The 22,898-nt window shown below is 31.7% G+C and overlaps 1 protein-coding gene across 13 annotated transcripts in view; it reads left to right on the top strand.

The window, feature by feature from the left end:
- The window catches only part of LOC139527663 (2'-5'-oligoadenylate synthase 3-like), a 49,443-nt gene extending 27,307 nt beyond the window's left edge, over positions 1 to 22,136 (top strand). For 9 of the 13 annotated variants that reach the window (XM_071323215.1, XM_071323218.1, XM_071323217.1 and 6 more), the window contains 11 exons: positions 1,151 to 1,332; positions 2,664 to 2,937; positions 3,389 to 3,567; positions 4,060 to 4,247; positions 9,860 to 9,979; positions 10,695 to 10,869; positions 12,116 to 12,389; positions 15,126 to 15,304; positions 15,820 to 16,001; positions 18,710 to 18,829; positions 21,802 to 22,136. In XM_071323215.1, the coding sequence (XP_071179316.1) occupies positions 1,165 to 1,332; positions 2,664 to 2,937; positions 3,389 to 3,567; positions 4,060 to 4,247; positions 9,860 to 9,979; positions 10,695 to 10,869; positions 12,116 to 12,389; positions 15,126 to 15,304; positions 15,820 to 16,001; positions 18,710 to 18,829; positions 21,802 to 22,066 (2,124 nt within the window). In that variant the 5' untranslated portion in view covers positions 1,151 to 1,164 and the 3' untranslated portion in view covers positions 22,067 to 22,136. Of the gene's footprint in view, positions 1 to 1,150; positions 1,346 to 2,663; positions 2,938 to 3,388; positions 3,568 to 4,059; positions 4,248 to 9,859; positions 9,980 to 10,694; positions 10,870 to 12,115; positions 12,390 to 15,125; positions 15,305 to 15,819; positions 16,002 to 18,709; positions 18,830 to 21,801 lie in introns of all 13 variants that reach the window. The other 4 variants (XM_071323224.1, XM_071323225.1, XM_071323223.1 and 1 more) reach the window with 2 other exon arrangements.
- Positions 22,137 to 22,898: the final 762 nt, after the last annotated feature.

Below are 22,898 nucleotides of genomic sequence, written 5' to 3'. Positions count from 1 at the left end.
TTTAAAAAGTGCAACCTGTATTTATACCTGAATTTTAAAAGCTGTAACTAACGAGTATTTATTGCGTATACTTTCGATTCTAAATTACAATAAATCTACATGCAGAAAAATACCGCAAAAAAAAGCTGGAAAATCAAGAAAAAACGGCTAGTATATATAAACATAAGAAGATTTGGTAAAGAAATAATTATCCACAAGAGAAAAAATTCAGAGAAATCGACACATATAAGTCACCGCACGGCCTTCAACAATTAGTAAAACTCATACTGCATAATTGGCTACTAGTATTAAGGTGGTACCTAACACTACAGGGAGATAACTCTATAAAATCAGCTAAACGTTTTAATCACGTTGCGTTGTGAAGGCAATATTAAGCTTCTCGATGATCAAAATTAGTGCTATATAATCAGTGTAATTTTTCTGATAAAATGGTTGGTTCAAATATTTTGAAATTTATATACTTTTTTCAAAGGGTCAAAGTAAATATTTGTCAAAATTTAAAGAAAATTAAGCAAGCCAAATTAATTTTAGTGAAGGCGTTGGGTACCACGTTCAAGGCCCGAAATGATAAATGTAAAATGATTCAAACGAGAAAATTAACGACGTGATGTACGTACAAAATTATGAACAAACAACAATTATGATATAAAGCAACAAACGGCAACGATACACAGGCTCCTGACTTGGGATACGTACATATATATATGCGGTGGGGTTTAACTAGTTTGAATGCGCACTAATCCCCCTTTACCTGGGAGATAGGTGTAAAAGAACAACATATTAAGAACACACTATATAAATAAGGGGAAAAGAAGGGTTGTGATTTCATTAGTTTAAACTATTTTCAATCGGAAAAGTAATCCTGCTTAACGCCTCTATAATCTCGTGGCCGAGTTGGTCTAGCAAACATAGAGATTCTAATTCTGATGCGTTTTGTTATTTGATTTTGCCATGTGATTATGGACTTTCCGAATTGATTTTCCTCTAAGGTCAGTATTTTTGTGATTTTACTTTTTTCATATCGCATTAGACTGGTTTCGTTCTAATAGGCGTGCAATTTTTTGCTGTTTGACATAAACAAAGAAATAGCACAATTTCTCAATTCAATTGCCTTCTTTTTTGCAATTGCGATTTTTTTTATTTTTATTAGATTGAAAGGTTGAAATGGCAGAGTATTTTCCTGGACTTCGTTTTGGAGAAACATTAGAGAAGTTCTTAGACCGGAAAGTTCGACCTGATACTATGTTTTTAAATAGTTGTGGTGAAGTTATAAACACAGTTGTTCGTCTCATACATCAACACCCAATTTATAGCATCAAAGAAGTTATTAAGGTATCAATAAAAAGTAATTGTTTTTTTTTACCACTGCTTCTAACTGTTCATCCGTGATTACCGTTGATACGCTTCAGCAAACTTTAATCGCATTCAAATCTTGAGACCATTGTGTTTAACCGAAAATTAAGGAAAAATATCAGTACGCCCGTGGTTGGAGACTACTAATGTTTTGTATCAAAAAAGTGAATTTTATAATCTCAATATACATATAAGGATAGTAAGCATGATTGCCAACCAAAAAGCTATTCACCAGAGTTAAAATGAAGTGAATATAAGGACGAATTAGGTCACCGTACGACCTTCAACTAATGATAAACTCATTGCGTAAATTCCGCTACATAAGACATGAAAAATGTGAAACGATCCAAACGAAAAAAAATTATGGCTAAATTTTAACAGTACTATTTACCGGGTCATTTATTGGGTCAAAAAATTCATATCGGGTGAGGCGAAGCCAAACCCGATATGAATTTTATTGACTCGATAAAATCCGTATTAGGACATTTGAACACTGTAACGAATTTATCCTGATTTTGTTATTTTACATATTATTATATTCAAATTCAATTTGAGGACAATATCAATCAAATATATTAGGTCAAAGGGAGATAATCCCAATTGACGTAATAAATAAGGGAAATAATTCCAATTGACGTAATAAAAAATTGTACTGAAATTTATTAGGACAATATCAGCCAATCAAATTGCGAGAAATTGCTTTGAGTCAGGATAATAATTGTTATAATTCTGCGATACTACTCATTCTTTGCAACAGTTTTCTAAAAATAACATTTTTTTATGGATAGAAAGAGATCAGGTCATACAGAATGTGCAAGATGTTTGTTATTGCTATCATTATGCAATACTAAAATTATCAATAAAACAAAAATAAAAACGCAATTTCCTCAATATACAGGATGTCATACCATTAAATGATACATGCATTTTGTAAAACGGCATAAACTTGTTGCGATCATAAACAAATCTACAGCTAGCACAAATATATTTGAGACAGAATTTAAATTTGATAAAATCCAAATGAATGTAAAATCTAGTTATTTTACATTAGAAATAAAACTTCTTTGATTACGAACAACCGTAAAATATACACATCACAAAAACGGGGAACTACATTTTCTTAAACTGATTTAAAAAGTCAAAAGAACTCATCCGATACTTATATTATTCAATCCATTGGTAATGTACTGATTTATATTTTGTCTTGGATACATTATTTTTCAGTAACTTTAATAGTTTTTCTCTCGGTTAACCAGATAGGCAATACATTAAATATCCATGTAACATTAGAATGTTTTCATTATTCATAGGGAGGTTCACTTGGAAAAGGCACGGCAGTAAAGGACCACTCAGATGTCGACCTTTTGGTAGTCATCAACAATTTTCGAAAAATAGATGATTTACGTGAACAGTTACCAAAAATAATTTCTAGCTTTGCAGAGTATTTACTTGCTGCAGTAAGAGGCGAAACCATAAGAATTAAGATTATCAAACAGACTTTATATACCCTTCAATTTCAAGTCTGTTGTGTTGAAGACGGAGATTGGTTTGATGTAGACTTTCTGCCGATAATTGACGTCATAAGTAAGTTGTACAACGGATAGAAAATTAAAATTATAGAATTACAACTATAAACGATAAGAAATTTAACAATATTCTATCAGAATTACAAATACAACAGCATAATTAAATAAATGAATGAATGCTTGGATAAACAAATACCGTGATACACAACACAACCATGACAACATAGAAAACTAAACATGCTAAAGACTCAGCAACACGAATCTTACAAAAAACTAGGGGTGATCTCATGTGCTCCAGAAGCGTAGACAGACTATGCTTCACATGCGACAAACGTCGTATCGCTCATGAAATAAAAATCCCGGTGATAAATAATTTGAGAAAACAACTTCAGAATGGGTTACAACATTTGATGCATATCCGTCGTCATGTGTGAGTAAAAGAATGAAAAAAGTATCTGGGTCACAATTTGAAATTGAATCCATTGAGTTGTAGTATGATATATTTCTAGATCCATTAGATGTTCGTAGAAGTTTAGAGATAGTATACAATAAGATGGAAGAAGAATATTATAACAGAAACTATTATGCTAAATGTGTGGCAAGGCAACAAGTTGATTTCGTGAAACGTGTACCTTCTAGAGCAAAAGATTTAATACGTTTGTTTAAGTACTGGAACTACACCGAAGATGTAAGTAATATCGGTAAATAAATTGAAATACTTATAATCTTATATCTGGCTTTATCTTATACATGATCTAAAAAAAATAGATGAATATGTATATTTTGACTGTAATGATGAACATAAATACTGGATACTGGCACTTAGTATTATGTCAAGTAAATGCAAAAGATAGAAGTTTAGTTGTGTGCCAAGCAATGAAAACTCTTATAATGAAAACATGTACTTATTAGTTTTTAATGCAAGCTAGCTATAAAAAAACATAAATTTATCAAAGAACTTTATCAAAAGTGTGCTTTTGTTTTATGTCAGAATGGTCAGGTTAGCTTATATCAGGTTAGCTGATAGTCTATCAGTTGTGTTTATTTTTATATTTTTTGACACAAACATCTAACTTTAAACAATAAATCCAAAAGACATGAGATTACTACCCTTACGTCTTAGACTTTCTATTCGTTGTATTTTCTTTTTATAAATTATCTGAAGATCTTTACTTTTCAGGATGACTTGTCATCGTTTTGTATTGAGTTATTGGTGATACACATATGGCAAAAGAAAGGTAGCCCAAACAACTTTGATATGGCACCTATGATGTATGACGTTGCCTATCAGATTTCGTTTTTTAAGGAAATAACTATCGCATTTGATGATTTTTATAGTTCTGTCAACTTTATTACAAAATTAGAAAGGTAAGTTGAAATAAAGTAAAAAGGTTTGTGCCTCACCTATGTCAAAAATAAATGTAACATTCACTAAATTTTATACGCTCAGTAGATTTTTTTTTGAGAGTTTTAAAACGTATTCTCATGTTAAATTCAGTGTGTGTATCTGGTGTGTCGTGCTTCTCCTCTTATACTTGATGTGTTTCCCCTAGTTTTATTTTGTAACCCGGGTTTGTTTTCTTCTCAATCGATTTATGAATTTCGAACAGCGGTATACTATTGTTGCCTTTATTAATTAACATATTGCAAAAGAACCTGCCTAATTATGAAAACTAGAAAAATCTAGATGTTTTCGGACATTTGTGTTGTTGAGTACTATCTGACTAAATTTGAAATTAAAATTTAAAATTAAAATATTCTCTTCACATATACCAGGCTTGATATTGTAAACACAAGACCTAGTTTGAAAAACAAAAATTACAAAATAATTATGCCAAATCTATGAATAATATGAATCTTTTATGCACAAAGGCGGTGTTTTTAGAGACCGGAATAAGAGTATAAAAATCCTTAGCATTTAGATAGTTGTAAACTTTTATGAACAACAAAGGATTGCATACATGTTTTAACACATAAGAGCTCATTACGGACCTGTTAAAACGAAATACAATCAATAGATATAGGAAGATGTGGTGTGAGTGCCAATGAGACAACTCTCCATACAAATAACAATTTAAAAAGTAAACCATTATAGGTTAAAGTACGGCCTTCAACACGGAGCATTGGCTTACACCGAACAACAAGCTATAAAGGGCCCCAAAATTACTAGTGTAAAACCGTTCCAACGGGAAAACCAACGGTCTAATCTATATAAAACCTGCTTAAGGATGTACATAGGTGAAATTAAATAAATCAAGAATATAAAATTGACACTATTGGCCGGAAGAGCATTGTTTATGAATAAAGGGCCAAAAAGGGGCCCAAATAAGCATTATTTTTGGTTTTTGCACCATAACTTTAGTATAAGTAAATAGAAATCTATGAAATTTAAGCACAAGGTTTATGACCATAAAAGGAAGGTTGGGTTTGATTTTGGGAGTTTTGGTCCTAACAGTTTAGGAATAAGGGGCCCAAAGGGTCCAAAATTGAACTTTGTGTGATTTCATCAAAAATTGAATAATTAGGGTTCTTTGATATGCCGAATCTAACTATGTATGTAGATTCTTAATTTTTGGTCCCGTTTTCAAATTGGTCTACATTAAGGTCCAAAGGGTCCAAAATTAAACTTAGTTTGATTTTAACAAAAATTGAATCCTTGGGGTTCTTTGATATACTGAATTTAAAAATGTACTTAGATTTTTAATTATTGGCCTAGTTTTCAAGTTGGTCCAAATGGGGGTCCAAAATTAAACTTTGTTTGATTTCATCAAAAATTGAATAAATGGGTTCTTTGATATGCCAAATCTAACTGTGTATGTAGATTCTTAATTTTTGGTCCAGTTTTCAAATTGGTCTATATTAAGGTCCAAAGGGTCCAAAATTAAACCAAGTTTGATTTTAAAAAAAATTAAATTCTTGGGCTTATTTGATATGCTTTATCTAAATATGTACTTTGATTTTTGATTATGGGCCCAGTTTTCAAGTTGGTCCAAATCAGGATTCCATATCAAGTATTGTGCAATAGCAAGAAATTTTCAATTGCACAGTATTGCACAATAGCAAGAAATATCTAATTGCACAATATTGTGCAATAGCAATTAATTTTCAATTGGAGTTATCTTTCTTTGTATAGAATAGTAGTTGATAATATATGTTGGAAATTTGCCAGACATGACTATGATGTCATTTTCTATTTTTATTTGCCAATAACTTTATGTAAATAACTTCATTGGAAATTTGCCAATATAAAATGTTGCTGATGAAGCTTTTTTTCCTTATCTTATCTAAAATGTTTTTAGATAATGTATGTTGGACATTTGCCAGACATGACTATGATGTCATTTTCTATTTTTATTTGCCAATAACTTTATGTAAATAACTTCATTGGTAATTTGCCAATATAAAATGTTGCTGATGAAGTTTTTTTTATTGTTTTATACAATAAACAATGTATATTCACTTTTACTACCAACCAATCTTTACCATTCAGTGATAACAAGCACTTTATTTTACATTTTAATATTTTATGATGTATTTAAAAGAGTAGTTATTGTTGCAAACTCCATTAGAAATTTGAATTGATATCAGTTTTGGAAAAAGGGAAACGGGGATGTGAATAAAAGGTGGGGGGGGGGGGGGGGGGTGTTTAAATTTTTCTCATTTCAGATTTCATAAATAAAAAGAAAATTTCTTCAAACATTTTTTTAAGAGGATTAATATTCAACAGCATAGTGAATTGCTCAAAGGCAAAAAAAAACTTTTAACTTCATTAGACCACATTCATTCTGTGTCAGAAACCTATGCTGTGTCAACTATTTAATTTTAGATTTAAGAAGTTTGAAGAATAAATCTTTAATTGATTTGTAAAATCTTGACATTTGTTTTGTGTAAAAAAAAAACATGTAATGTCAAAAATTTGATCACAATCCAAATTCAGAGCTGTATCACGCTTGAATGTTTTGTCCATACTTGCCCCAACTGTTCAGGGTTCGACCTCTGCGGTCGTATAAAGCTGCGCCCTGCGGAGCACCTGGTTATAGTGATTAAGATAATAAAACAACGTTGACTGTTGTACCCCTTTTTTGTCATTTTTACCTTTTATGTCTGTTTTGTTGACATATCGTTGTCAATTTAATATAATTTTGTACGACTGCCATACAAATGGGAGGTTAAGCTTGCTATGCAACCAGGTTTAATCCACCATTTTCTACATAAGAAAATGCCAGTACCGAGTCAGGAATGTGACAGTTGTTGTCCACTCGTTTGGTGTGTTTGAGCTTTTGATTTTGCCATTTAATTACGGACTTTCCGTTTTGAGTTTTCCTCGGAGTTCATTTTTTTGCTGATATTTTTTTACGATTAAGGGGGCTCGCGGGTCTAAATCAATTTTTTTTATTTAATATAAGATTTCGCTATATTTTTCTATAAATGAACTTTATCTTATACTTACTAGAAAAATGGAATAAAAAAATGGGGTCACCGTTCATTTACGCTCACAATCTGCCTCTCATATGAAAGAAGCATATATTTTTGTTAATGTCCTTTTTTTCTGTTGAACTAATAGGACAAATAGAGGTAATATTGAAATTAAAAAAGAACTAAATTACAGAAATAGCTTAAATTTTACAATTATTTAGTTTATGTACAGCATATTCGAAAACAACAATAAAAAATATAGGTCACCGATGAGTTAAAAAAGATATTTCAATTTTAATGCCACAAAATGGCATTTTTGCACCAAAGGGAGATAATTTGGAGCTTTTTCAATGATATCTACATTTCAAAATTCACCGTGGGTCAACACAAATTTATTTTTTTGGAATGATTTTTGTACCATATGATAAAGTAACAACTGCCTAAGGTAATAAATAAAATTTATAATGAAAAATAAATGTTTAATTTTTTCCTGAAAATTTTATACCCGCGAGCCTCCTTAAATGATACCGTTGTGTTTTCTTCATGCGTTACTACATATATTTTAAATTGCTCAATTTTGCCTTTGTGGGAAAAACTTTCGAGCTAAAAATACCGAAAAATGCTTGCAATTTGATTATATTTTCAATTTGTCTTTATTTAAGAAGCTCTATAATAATACTAATAATAACATTAATAACTAATAAACGTTTAAAGAACTGAATAAAATACATAAGTGAACAATTAATATGTTTCTTTTGACCAAACCACAATAATTTTTATGCCCCACCTACGATAGTAGTGGGGCATTATGTTCTCTGGTCTGTGCCTCCGTTCGTTCGTCCGTTCGTTTGTTCGTTCGTCCGTTTGTTTGTCCCACTTCAGGTTAAAGTTTTTGGTCAAGGTAGTTTTTGATGAAGTTGAAGTCCAATCCACTTGAAACTTAGTACACATGTTCCCCATGATATGATCTTTCTAATTTTAATGCCAAATTATAGTTTTGACCCCAATTTCATGGTCAAAAAAATGAAAGTGCGAAGTTCAGGTTAAAGTTTTGGTCAAGGTAGTTTTTGATGAAGTTAAAGTACAATCAACTTGAAACTTAGCACACATGTTTCCTATGGTATGATCTTTCTAATTTTAATGAAAATTAGACTTTTTATCATATTTCACGGTCCATTGAACATGGAAAATAATAGTGCAAGTGGGGCATCCGTGTACATTTGTTGGTTATTATCTTGAATATTATTATAGATAAACTGTAAACAGCAATAATGTTCAGCAAAGTAAGATCTACAAATAGGTCAACATGACCAAAATTGTCACTTGGCCCATTTAGGAGTCATTGCCCTTTGTATTCTATTTTTAACCATTTTTCTAAAATTTAATTTTTTTTTTTTATTTTATTTTCCCCTCTGGAACTACTTAGACAAATTTAACCAAACTTGGCAACATTCATTTTAAGGGTATGTTGTTCCAATAATGTGACCAATTACCTCGCCCACGAACCAAAAAAAACACAGGCTAAACATAGTACATAGGGGTAAAATGCAATGTTTGGCTAATATCTCTGAATTCAAAGCATTTAGAGCAAATCTCATTCAATTAAATATGTTTATTAAGTCATGATCTAACTGCCATGAAATTCTCAGACAAATCATGCAACCCGTTGTTGGGTTCCTGTCCCTGAATTGGTAATTTTTGGAAAAAAATTGCAGTTTTTGGTTATTATCTTCAATATTATCTCAGATAAAGATAAACTGTAAACAACAATTATATATAGCAAAGTAAGTTCTACAAATAAGTCAACTTGACCCAAAGCGGTTAATTTACCCCTTAAGGAGTTATTTCTCTTTATGTTAAATTTTAATCAATTTTCGTAAATTATGTAAATTTTTTTTTTTTTTACAAAATATTTTCCTTTGCAACTACTGAGCCAAGTTCATTATAGATAGAAAAAATTGCAAACAGCAAGAATGTTCAGTAAAGTAAGATAGACAAGCACATCATCATCATCAAAACATAATTTTCTCACGAATTCTATTCTCATCTATTATGTATGTCCTTTGTTTAGTATGATCATAGACCAAGGACAAAGGTGAGCGACACAGGCTCTTTAGAGCATCTAGTTCAATGACAAAACATTATTTGGATTTTACATGTAATCTCTACCTCTAATGTTACTTTCCAAATAAGACTTTTCACAGGGAGCAGCACAAAGGGTGTTGCACTTCGAGCAGGATTGTATCACCCTTCCGGATCACATAATATCACCCCCAGTTTCTGGTCGCGTTCGTACTACTCAGACTCTAGTTTTATACATTGTGTTTGTGTACCGTTGTTTATCTTTTCTTAGTTTTCGTTTTGTCCATGGTATTGGGAGTATGCTTTCGACTTATGAGTATGAATATCCCTTTGGTGTATTTCGCAATTGTTTTTACTATTTTCCACAATAATCTGGCCATTTTTGGGGTTGTTTGTTTTTGTGATGGGTTTGGGCGGGTCCCTATTATTTGAAACTTCTCCATAACTATCAAATGTTTTTTTCCTTTACATTTCGATTTCAGATCACCTCCTTACGTTTTAGATCCAGCAAACCCATTTTATAACGCTGCACCTGAGATGGGTGTCAATGGGGACTATAGTCAAGTTGAAGAGAGAGGCCGTATGCTATTGGATAATTTGGGGTAAGAATCATCATCCTTACCAAATAGCTAAAGTCCATTCAAACTCAATTAACTATTCAATCTGAGAATTTGTTAGTTCACAATGGTACATGAAATTGATTTAACACGATGCAATAGTCAATTTAACCATTCGCCAGGAGCATGCTGAAACTCATTATTTGTCGAAATATTCATTTTGTGCGAATACATCGTAAGTGGTTAATGTAGTTATAAGCATTGTTTTAGCTTTTAGACCCCAATGCGATTCCTTCAGTTTTAGTTTCGTTACCTTAGTTTGTCTTCTTAACTTATTTATGAGATTAAACATCGGTAACCAACTGTTGCCTGTACTTAAACTCGAGGAAAATTTTCTTTTATTAGCTGAATACATTCATAACCATCTCCAGCTAAGCGGTTAAATCAAAGGTCACATGAATACGGATTTAATGAGCTCGAATTATTCGCGTGCAACTGATTCATCAGCGATATTTCTTAGCTCATTTTGACAAAATTACTTTCATTTATGATAAAACAAACAAAAATCCTATTTTTTTTTATATATACCGTAGGTAATATCCTTTAAAGCAGTCACTTGATTTAATGCAAATAAAATGGCATTTCATCTGAGAGGCATATGTCATGAAAAATATACACCGCTTTTATCAATCTCAAATAAGAGGTGGTTTAACATAGCTTCATAATACATTGACATTACTTTATTATTATTGATTTAAAGACATGCAATGGCAGAACATTTCCCTGGAATGCATATTGGAGAAACGTTAGAGAAGTTTTTAGACCGGAAAGTACGACCTGATACCAGCTTTTTAAACAGTTGCAGAGAGGTCATCAATACAGTTGTTCGTCTTATACATCACCACCCAGATTTTAGCATCAAAGAAGTTATTAAGGTGTCATAATGAATCCCTGCCTATTTTTAATCCACAGCTGTGAATATATCCATATGATTCCTTTTGGTATACTTAACTTAAATACAGTGAATCAATTATCTTTGTAGTCAAAGTTGCGCCGTTAAGTTATGTAGGGGGAATGATTTTTAAGAAAAGCCCGTTGATGACAATGTAACATCATGAATCGTTCGTCAATACAACTGTACACACTATATGTAATTCTCTGTATGAATTAAATAAAAGGGTAATAGACATGGAATTGCAATGCTAAAAAAAGTGCTTAGTTTTTAAAACAAAAAACTCAAGATTCGCTTTTTCTATAGGTTCATGTACTGTTTTAGATTAAAATAATTTTTTTTTACTTTGAATTATCACATCTATTCCATTTACGCTAAATTGTAAAACAGAGTTAATAATTTGTCAATTATACAAATACAGTGTCAATTACTAAACAAATGAAGCACATGCAGATTCATGACTAGTAATCAAATATATAGTGATATAAACGGAACGTGGGGTTAAAAATTTTGCAGTTTTGTTGTTAGTTGTGACCACTGAACAAAATAATTATGTATGAAATATTGACTGCTGATTTTATAAAATGTGCAGTTGAATACTAATAATGATAATATGAAAATGTTAATCGAGTCACATTAATAAATAAAAAACCGACAGCACCATGCCTATAAAATAAAAAGACCAACAAAAAAAAAAAGTACAAAAAACACAACATGGAAAACTGAAGATGAACTTAGTAAAAACTGAGGGTGATGTCGGGTTCTCCGGAAAGGAAAGCACATCCTTCTCTACAAGCTACAAGTGACACCCGCCGTTTTGCCCATGTCAGTACAAACTCGGTAATAAGTATCATTTGGTATGTAACATTCGGGAACAGTTGTTTATCGATGATATATATTTTAAATAAGTTAAGAAGACAAATCATGTTTTAAAAAAACCTAAGTCTGAAAATGCTGCAGAAATCAAATGAGCTTAAAAGGGTGGATCCGTGTACATCAACAGGGTAAAAATAATAACCTCGAATCATGCGATATTTTCAATAAACAGAGCATTCACCAACAGGCGATTCATCATCGTTTTTGTTTATCAATATTTGGATCGAGTCAATTCATGAATACAGATCAGTAGCAAAGCTGATATATTATAAAGTAAAATTAATACAAATCTTTTCATATTTGTCTATGATCTGAATTCCATAATACATTAGAAAACTTTCTATTCGCTTTAGGGAGGATCTCTTGGAAAAGGCACAGCAGTAAGGGGTAATTCAGATGTTGATCTACTGGTAGTGGTCAATAACTATCGAAATGTCAATGATTTACGTGAAAATATGGAAGGAATAATCTCTAGTTTCAATCGTTACCTGCTTGCCGCGGTTAAAAATGAAAGCATTGAAATAGAGATCATTGGTCAGACTCCCTTTACACTCCGATTTAAATTATGTTGTGCTGACAGAGATTGCTGGTTTGATGTAGATTTACTTCCTGTCATTAACGTCATAGGTAGGTTCTATGCTAATTTGTTAGGAACTTTCAAATAGGATTAGCTATTGTCCATGACTTCTTGAGTATAAATATAGATTATTTCATGTTCAGATATTTCCTTGTTTATGCTGCTATAGTGTCGTTTTGGTGCATTTCATACCAAAAAGTAATTGGCACATAACTTACTCTGTGATTAATTAGAGTCGGGTGTATTGAAAGCAGTACTATTGATAAGTTTAATGAGTTACAGGTATACATATACAAGTCATAGGTAAGTTACTTTCAGATTTTGTTTCTTTATTTGATTTTTAGCTCACCTGGCCCAAAGGGCCAAGTGAGCTTTTCTCATCACTTTGCGTCCGGCGTCCGTCGTCGTCGTCCGTCGTCCGTCGTCGTCCGTCGTCGTTAGCTTTTACAAAAATCTTCTCCTCTGAAACTACTGTGCCAAATTTGACCAAACTTGGCCACAATCATTATTGGGGTATCTAGTTTAAACAATGTGTGGTGTGACCCGGTCAACCAACCAAGATGGCCGCCATGACTAAAAATAGAACATAGGAGTAAAATGTAGTTTTTAACCGGATTTTTGTGACAAAAATGTCGGTTATTGATTTGGGGATGTACGGCGGGCGGCCGGGCGGTCGGGCGGGCGGGCGGGCGGGCGGCAATCAAATGTTGTCCGTGCATTAACTCATGAACCGTTCAACCAAAGCTTTTAAAATTTTAATATGTTATTACTGACAACTATACGAAGGTCAAGTTCAATAATGGCGATTTTGACTTTTACCGTTCAGGAGTTATGGTTCTTGAAAGATTGAAAAATGGAGTTGTCCGTGCATTTACACATGAACTGTTCTACCAAAGCTTCCCAAATTTTAATATGTTGTTACTAATGAAAGAATGGAGGTCAAGTTCAATAATGACGAATTTGACTTTTACCGTTCAGGAGTTATGGTTCTTGAAAGATTGAAAAATGGAGTTTCCAGTCGTGTCCGTGCATTTATGCATGAACTGTTCTACCAAAGCTTCCGAAATTTTAATATGCTGTTACTGATGACAAAATGGAGGTCAAGTTCAATAATGACGATTTTGACTTTTACCGTTCAGGAGTTATGGTTCTTGAAAGATTGAAAAATGGTTTTTCCCGTCGTGTCCGTGCATTTTCTCATGAACCATTCAACCAAAGCTTTTGAAATTTTAATATGTTGTTACTGATGACAAAATAGAGGTCAAGTTCAATAATGACGATTTTGACTTTTACCGTTCAGGAGTTATGGTTCTTGAAAGATCGTAAAATGGCGTTTCCATTCAGGTTGTTGCATTTACTCATGAACCATTCAATCTAAGCTTTTCAAATTTTAATATGTTGATACTGATGACAAAATGGAGGTCAAATTTGATATTGACGATTTTCACTTTCACCATTCATCAGTAATGGTTCTTGTGATATAGCCAGGACACAAATAAATGTTAATAAATCCGGTTTGCTGTCGTTGTGACAGCCTCTTGTTGGCTTATAACTCTGAAACCAAAGCATTAAGGGCAAATCTGACGGAGTAAAATTGTTTATCAGGTCAAGATCTATCTGCCCTGAAATTTTCAGACGAATCGGACAACCCGTTGTTGGGTTGCTGCCCTGGAATTGGCAATTTTAAGGAAATTATACCGTTTTTGGGCTATTATCTTGAATATTATTGTAGATAGAGATAAACTATAAACAGCAATAATGTTTAGCAAAGTAAGAGTTACAAATAAGTCAACATGACCGAAATGGTCAGTTGACCCCTTTAGGAGTTATTACCCTTTATAGTCAATTTTTAACCATTTTTCGTAAATCTTAGTAATCTATTACAAAAATCTTCTTCTCTGAAACTACTGGGCCAAATTAATCCAAACTTTGCCACAATCATTATTGGGGTATCTAGTTTAAAAAATGTGTGGCATGACCCGGCCAACCAACCAAAATGACCGCCATGGCTAAAAATAGAACATAGGGGTGAAATGTAGATTTTGGCTTATATCTCTGAAACCAAAGCATGTAGAGCAAATCTGACAGGAGTTTCATTGTTTATCAGGTCAATATCTATCTGCCCTGAAATTTTCAGACAAATCGGACAACCTGTTGTTGGGTTGCTGCCCCCGAATTAGTAATTTTAAGGAAATTTTGCAGATTTTGGTAATATCTTGAATATTATTATAGATAGAGATAAACTGTAAACAGCAATAATGTTCAGCAAAATAAGATCTACAAATAAGATCTACAAATAAGTCTACATGACCAAAATTGTCAATTGACCCCTTAAGGAGTTATTGCCCTTTATAGTCAATTGTTAACAATTTTCATAATTTTTTGTAAATTTTTGTAAATTTTTAGGAAATGTTTTCCACTGTAATTACTGGGCCAAGTTCATTATAGATAGAGATAATTGTAGCAACAAGAATGTTCAGTAAAGAAAGATCTACAAACACATTACCATCACCAAAACACCATTTTGTCATGAATGTATTTGTATCCATTGTTAATATGCACATAGACCAAGGTGAGCGACACAGGCTCTTGAGAGCCTCTAGTTTTTACTTAACACCGTTGTGCATGTTTAAGTCTTAATTGCACCTCTCGTAAGACTTATCACCAGCTGGGTGTTACAGTATCATCTAATGAAAGAAGTATTCAAATCGTTATAATTATTTTGGTAAATAATGCAGGATATTCTCAAATAATTAAGTTGCATTTCAGATTAAATTTATTTCCAGATCCATCAAATGTTTGTAGAAGTTTACAGATGGTATATGATACGATGAATAAAGAGAGTTATAACAAAGATTATTATTCTAAATGTTTGGCGAAACAACAAGTTGACTTTGTGAAACGTGTATCATCTAGAGCAAAAGATGTAATTCGCCTGTTAAAGTATTGGAATTACAACGAAAATGTTTGTAGTTTATTTTTTACATTGAACTTCATGTGTTTAGGTATTTATGTTATGCTTTGAAATTAAAAGGCTACATAATCGTAAATATATAAATGTTGCGACGTGTAAAAGTACTTAAATTGCTAAAAATATGTTGGTAGTACATTTTATATATTGTATCATGTAATGCCTTATTTAGGGATGGGGGTTATTTCATGTTTTGCAAATGAAGGTTACAAAGATGTTAAGGTAACAATTTTAAAATATTTTAGAATCAACTTTAATTATATTACTTAAATTTATGAGTACTAACCCAGAAGGACTTTTATTCACTATGAAATTTAATGTGAAGGTCAAAACGTCTAATAGTAGTTGTTTAATATTCGTTTCGCTTAGTAAATCTTATATTTTTATTGACTTTAATACACAAAATATTACAGGTTTTTAAACAAAAGCGTCTGCACTTATTTTTTTTATACATTCAACAAGCTATTCATACAGTTTTGCTTATTTCTTTACTTTCCAATATATTTTAGGTTGGTCTATCATCGTTTTGTATTGAATTAATGGTAATTCACGTTTGGCAAAAGAAAGACAGTCCGGACAATTTTGATTTACAACCTATGATTTATGACATTGTGTATTTGATTTCTTTTTTCAAAGAAACAACAATCACATTCAATGATTACTATAAACCTGACCACTTTACCACAAAATTGTAAGTGTAAATTAGTTTGCAAACATATTGAAATAAAATTATGTCACTGCAGGAAGTTAAATAAACAACTGTCGATCAATCAAATGAAATGAAAGATACTTTTCACTTATTATACTAGTTTAGACATTTTGTAGACCTCAGAAAAAAACCACGATGATAACTAATAATGATACTCAGCTACCAGCTTTTATTTTTTTTCAATGTGTATAAAAAAAAAAGTAAAATCACAAAAATACTGAACTCAGAGGAAAATCGAAACGAAAAGTCCCTAATCACATACATGACATAGCAAAATCAAATGACAAAACACATCTAAAAAGAATGGACAAGAACAGTATTATTTCTGACTTGGTGCAGGCATTTTATAAGTCACCTTTATTAACTAAAGTTTGGCACTCCGTCCGTAAGTTAATTTGTGTGGTAAGTTTTCCGGACTTTATTCTGGAATGTTTCTATCAAATTGGTGGATATTGTTATATATGCACAATATATACAATTGAAGATATGTGAAATTTGTGAAGGAGTTGAGATGCTTGGACTCTGCTTTTCGAGCTATTTCTGTAGTAAAAACATCAAGTATTTAGATAACTAAATGAAGCCATGTCATAAGAAGTTTCATATTGAGCGTTAATCTCGTTTTTAACCGGATTTTTGTGACAAAAATGTCGGTTATTGATTTGGGGATGTACGGCGGGCGGGCCGGAGTGCGGGCGGCAATCAAATGTTGTCCGTACATTAACTCATGAACCGTTCAACCAAAGCTTTTAAAATTTTAATATGTTGTTACTGACAACTAAATGATGGTCAAGTTCAATAATGGCGATTTTGACTTTTACCGTTCAGGAGTTATGGTTCTTGAAAGATTGAAAAATGAAGTTTCCAGTCGTGTCCGTGCATTAACGCATGAACTGTTCTACCAAAGCTTCCCAAATTTTAATATGTTGTTACTGATGACAAAATGGAGGTCAAGTTTAATAATGACGATTTTGACTTTTACCGTTCAGGAGTTATGGTTCTTGAAAGATTGAAAAATGAAGTTTCCAGTCGTGTCCGTGCATTAACGCATGAACTGTTCTACCAAAGCTTCCCAAATTTTAATATGTTGTTACTGATGACAAAATAGAGGTCAAGTTCAATAAAGACGATTTTGAATTTTACCGTTCAGGAGTTATGGTTCTTGAAAGATTGAAAAATGGTGTTTCCAGTCGTGTCCGTGCATTTTCTCATGAACCATTCAACCAAAGCTTTTGAAATTTTAATATGTTGATACTGATGACAAAATGGAGGTCAAATTTGATATTGACGATTTTCATTTTCACCATTCATCAGTAATGGTTCTTGTGATATTGCCAGGTCACAAATAAATATTAATAAATCCGGTTTGCTGTCGTTGTGACAGACTCTTGTTGTTTATCACATTTTGCAGAAGATATGGTCCTTTGACATATACATATTTTCTTGAAAGCACAAGTTTCTTTTTAAAAACTAATTGATTAGCAATTTGGTATTCATTCAGTATATAAAAAGTTGTTATGAATTCGTTTGGCTAGCTTTATGTTTGCAGAAGTTGCACTGTGAGTTTATAACATAAAGAGTTAATTTACCAAAGCAATGTCCCCACTCATATTGGCCATATGCATTGGGTTTTTTTATTTGATTGAGGGTCAAAGCATAAGAAGCTGAGATCGATTTTTACTTCTTCCATTAGTTTTTTTTCAAAAGAGTTGTGGTCCCTAAACATAACAATTACTTGAAAATATCACAGTTTCCAATTCTTGTTTTTGTGATTCATGAATTGAATGAATAGGTATATGGTATATGTAAATATTGAAGATTGAATTTTGAACGATTTCTTATGAGTTTTTGTGCATTGAAATATAAAATTGAGTTAGTATATTTAGCTTTCAGACAAATAAAAAAAAAAAACTGATGTTTCATAGGTAGGTTTTGGTCTGATGTTTTTGCAAATAAATATTCTGACCCTTTGAATGATTAGATGAAAATTTCAATCTACAGCAGTAAAACCTCCATGCTTGTCTCATATAAGTGGAACTTCAGGCAAGGTTACATTACAGCCAGTAGGTACACTTGTTAATTCAAATCCTTCGTAATGCATGTTGTCAACTTCTTTACGTGTATATCCCAATAGGACACATCTGTCAAATGACTTTAACAACATAAAATGGTATGTTGTTGCACGATAGTTAGCAATTTTTATTTTTAAAATAACTGTAAGGTCACCATTTTGTTTGTTTTTTTATTTGGTTTTTGGGTATAAAAATCCCAAAAATTTAGATATAAATATTGACAAAATTTGATCTTTTGACATATCATGACAACAGTCCCAATAAATATATAGTTGTTACATTAACAACAGTTTCAGTAACCTTATGATAACTTGAAATTAATAAATGAATGAATGAATGTGTTCTAGAAAAAAATAAAATGGTATATTTCAAATCGATTTCCAGTAAAAAAAAAAGTGCTTTTTACAAGCAGAAAAAAGACGAATAAGTGTTACTACAACCCTAAGCAAACGCCAAATGGGTTTGTTTTAACAACACTTTTAATAATGTTGTACGCGAACTGTTATCCATTGTTTGAACCAATTGTTTATCTGAATTTGTATTTTTTGTTTTTTTTTTAAATTAAAGAAAAAATTATATTTCGTATAAATAAATGGTTGTTCCGTTAATATTTTATTTTAGGACACCTCCTTATATTTTGGATCCGGCGAATCCATTCAATGACGCAGCACCTCACAGGAGCGTCAAAGGTGACTATAGTCGAATTCAAGAGAGAGGACAAAAGTTGTTGGATAATTTAAGGTTAGAAACTCAATGAACACTGAATACATTTTTACACACAAGGGTAATTTACGTCAAACTAAAAATTGAATTCTTAAGATTCTTTTATATGGTTCTTTGATCATGTAATATGCTGAAATTAACCATGTAATAGATTTAGGATTTTAGCCCCCTTATCAAATTGGTCCGCGTTGAAGTCCAAAGAGTTTAGCATAAAACTTTGTATGATTTCATAAAAAAAAATGAATCTTTAGGTTTTCTGATTTGCTGAATCTAATTTTATCAGATTTAGATTTTGGACCAAAATAAGTCAATGTCCTATTTCAAATTATTTTATAGTTCTTATACCACATTCGTTCTATTTCAGAAACTTATGATATGTCAAATATTTAGTTACAATCGAAATTCAGAGATGTATCAAGCTTGAATGTTGTGTCCAAAGAGTATTTTATTATGTACTTGATTTTTGGCTAGAAATATTGACAGTTTTCACTTTTTTGTTAATGATTATATTAGTATTCCTTCAAATAATTACTCAAACATACATTCTGAGATTTTTTCATTGTGTGATATATTGACTAATCAGTTTTCATTTAGTCATTATAAAAGCAGTAAAAAGTTCATATATATATCTAGGCCATTTATTTTGAAATGCTTGCCTGGTCGTCGTTAACTTGTCAAATATGAGTGTCGTCAGTCTTAATGTCACGACCGTCCGATAAAAAACAAATAGTGTCGTATTATATTCTCTAGCAAAACTTTTGTGAAATATAATACTTCGTTTTGTGAAATATAATACTTTGTACGAAGAATATGCATTTACGGATGAAAATGAAGTGTTGTGGATTTTTCTGCTGTTCACATTGCACTCTCCGAATCAAATATTAAGATTTGATTTTTAGTTAAGGGCCAATTTAGTTTTTGCTACATGTATCACAAGTGACTCTCGTCCTTATAACACTTAAATGACTGAATCATCTTAAATCAAACTAGACTTGATATATCCTTACAAATATGCGATTTTTCAGTCTAAAGGAGGGGCGGAAAATACCAAAGGGACAAACTCATAGATCAAAAATAAACTGACAACGACATGGCTAAAAAAAAAAGGACAAACAGACAAATAATAGAACAAAATACACAACATAGAAAAGACCAAGCAACACGAATTCCACCAACTACTGGAAGTGATATCAGGTGCTCCGGAATGGTAAGACAAACGACGTTATTGTAGACGAACCGAGGATGGTCCAGTAGCCACGATTTACAACTTCATTTTAAAGTTGTTGCCCTTTCGCTTACAGTTGAACGGCTACATATCACAATGGTATAGACAAAATTTATATAAATGGTAGTTAATGTTATTTTATTTGAACAGTTTTAACCAAACTTGCCACAATCATCATACATTAGGGTATCTAATTTTTTGTTAAATAGGTCAAATGGCCACGCCTACAGGACTGACATGCCTTAAAATAGAATATAGTGGTAAAATGCAAGTTTTGTATTCTATTTTTTTTAACCGTTATAAACAGAGAAAATCTGAAAGGAGCAATTAAATAATAATGAGCTCTACCAATTGTCCATATATGTCAAAACTCTTAGACAAATTCTTATAGGAATTATTGCGCATAAAGGATAGATTTTATCTTTTTTATTTTTGCCTATCATCATTTTAACTGTGATATTTAGAGATAAAGCATGTGTTTTCTGTTATGCCTTAAACATGTAGGATTTAATTTATAATAGATACATAAACACTTTAAAGCACAAAAAAGAATCAGCAAGGCAAAATCTATCAATAAGTCAAAGAAACTAAACAGACTAAAAGATCATTAAAGGGGCACTAGCTGTCAAATTCATGTTCACCGATTTGACTCAAATTCTCATATTTGATTTATAACAATGTAAAACATTTATCCAAACTACCAAAAGTCTAAAATAAACAGTTTACAGAGCATGGCGTAGATAATATGTAGGTTCGTTTCGTGTGTATGTTAGTCCAGACGCCATCTAATTAACTATTGGTTTGACCTCAGATTACCATATAAGCGATGTAAACATAAATAACGATATGAATAGATTAAACCAACACGTGCAATTGGATTTTTATAGGTCTGTTTGATTTTATCTTATAGATTAAAAATTTATGTGTCTCATTGTTTTTAACCGTATAAGAATGATTTTATATAGATCGAATCAGTAATCAAATGATTTACCGTATAGTTTCACTTTCATTGTTGACATTCTTTTTCTTTAAATAACCTGTACACGTATAATGCATGCGTTGTCAATCTCTAGCTAGGGGTTAAATTGAAGTTCACATGAATACGGATTTAATGAGGTCGACTAATTCACTTGCAAGTGAAACAGTAATTATCAATGTTTCATCGCTTAATTTGACAAAATTGAACCATTTTCGCTGCTAAAAGCGAATTATTATTTCACTATTTCACTTTCATTATTGATTGAACAAAAAAAATCTTACTTAAATTTTTTTATATATCTCGTAGCTAGTGCCCCTTTAATACATAATGAACAAAATAAAGATTTTTGTCATGAAATCTATTCCCGTCTAGAATGTTGGAGAGTGTTCTTGGTTTTATATGCCTATAGACCATCTTTATAGGGCCGTCAGTTTTGCGCTTTTCCTTATATGATATAAAAAATAATAGATACTAGATAGAAAGAAACTTAATTAATAAAAAATGATAAGCAAGTCAAGACGTACTAACAAGTCAAATTTTGGTGACATAATTAATAATTATAGACTGTTTCTCATAAGATGAGTTTTTATCATCCTTTTTTGTGTTTGGGGCAAAAGCTAAATAAGATCATCTATTCTCGTCTACAATCTTTGTTTAATATGCATATATACCAAGTCGAGCGACAAAGGCTCTTAAGAGCATCTAGTTTTAATTTGAATATGATATAATTAAGTCATTCATACATTTTTCCAATCAAGTGTTCATTTATAAATTTGTTTATTTCAGACCAGGTTCAAAAGAGTTAGTACAAGCAGTAACAATAAGAGAACCAACGACAACAAGGCTAAATTCCAAACTCCACGACAAAGACGAAATTTTTAGCAGTAGACATCGTAAAGATGACAGTATCTCTATTGTACCAGAAGCAACACCTGGAAGATCGGGATTATGGACTGCCCTGGGTGTTGGAGCTGCAATTACTGGAGGTTTATTAGCCGCGTTTGCTATTCACAAAATTACTACAAAAGAGGATGAATCAGACTCAGATTAAAACATCAACTTTCTAAACATACATGTAGCTAACTTAACATAAGAAACATTAAAGATTGTGTTGATTATGATGATTTGTTGGTGATTATTCTTATATTTTGAATTTATTTAAGGGCCATTTTTAATTTTCGTCATCTCTTGACAAGCGTCGTTTTGTTTTTGTCACAATTCTTCTCGTTTGAAACCATATTTTCAATTTTAACCTAATATCCACCTCATTCTTAAAGATAAAATTGCGAATGGAAATGGGGAATATGTCAGAGACAACAACCCTACGAAAGAGCAGACAACAGCCGAAGGCCACCAATAGTTCTTCAGCGCAGTGAGAATATCCCTCACTCGGAGATGGTCCTCAGCTGGCCCTTAAATTAAATTATGTACTAGTTCAGTGAGTCTAGTATTCAGTCTTTACTCTATGTATTGCCGACCAAACAACATGGATTTAGGGCTAAAATAAGAAAATATAAAATAACGATTTAAAAAAAGATGAATTTGGGTATACCAAAACAATACATAATGTTTTCAATTCTTTGAAGTTGATATATCCACTTGTTATAACCTGTTGCTGTCAAAAACGGAAAACTTATAGAAATAGCTTAAATTTATTCAACATATTAAACAATGAGCAAAGAGTTATATTTAGATATGACAGGAATCGTTTCATTTCGTTTAAATATCTGTTTCTATTTAAATTGCCTTTATAAAATTGTTATATCTGTATTATCAGTAATAAAAGTTCATTCACTGTTAATACAATAGTTTATACATTGTAGTTTGATTTCCTGAAAATCGCGTTATTACTTAAAATAGAACGTGATGCATTATTTCAATAT

Source organism: Mytilus edulis, chromosome 6, assembly GCF_963676685.1.
Source record: "Mytilus edulis chromosome 6, xbMytEdul2.2, whole genome shotgun sequence".
In the NCBI taxonomy this organism is placed as follows: domain Eukaryota; kingdom Metazoa; phylum Mollusca; class Bivalvia; order Mytilida; family Mytilidae; genus Mytilus; species Mytilus edulis.
The sequence above is the reverse complement of the archived record's forward strand: the minus strand, read 5'-3'. Positions and strand labels throughout refer to the sequence as shown.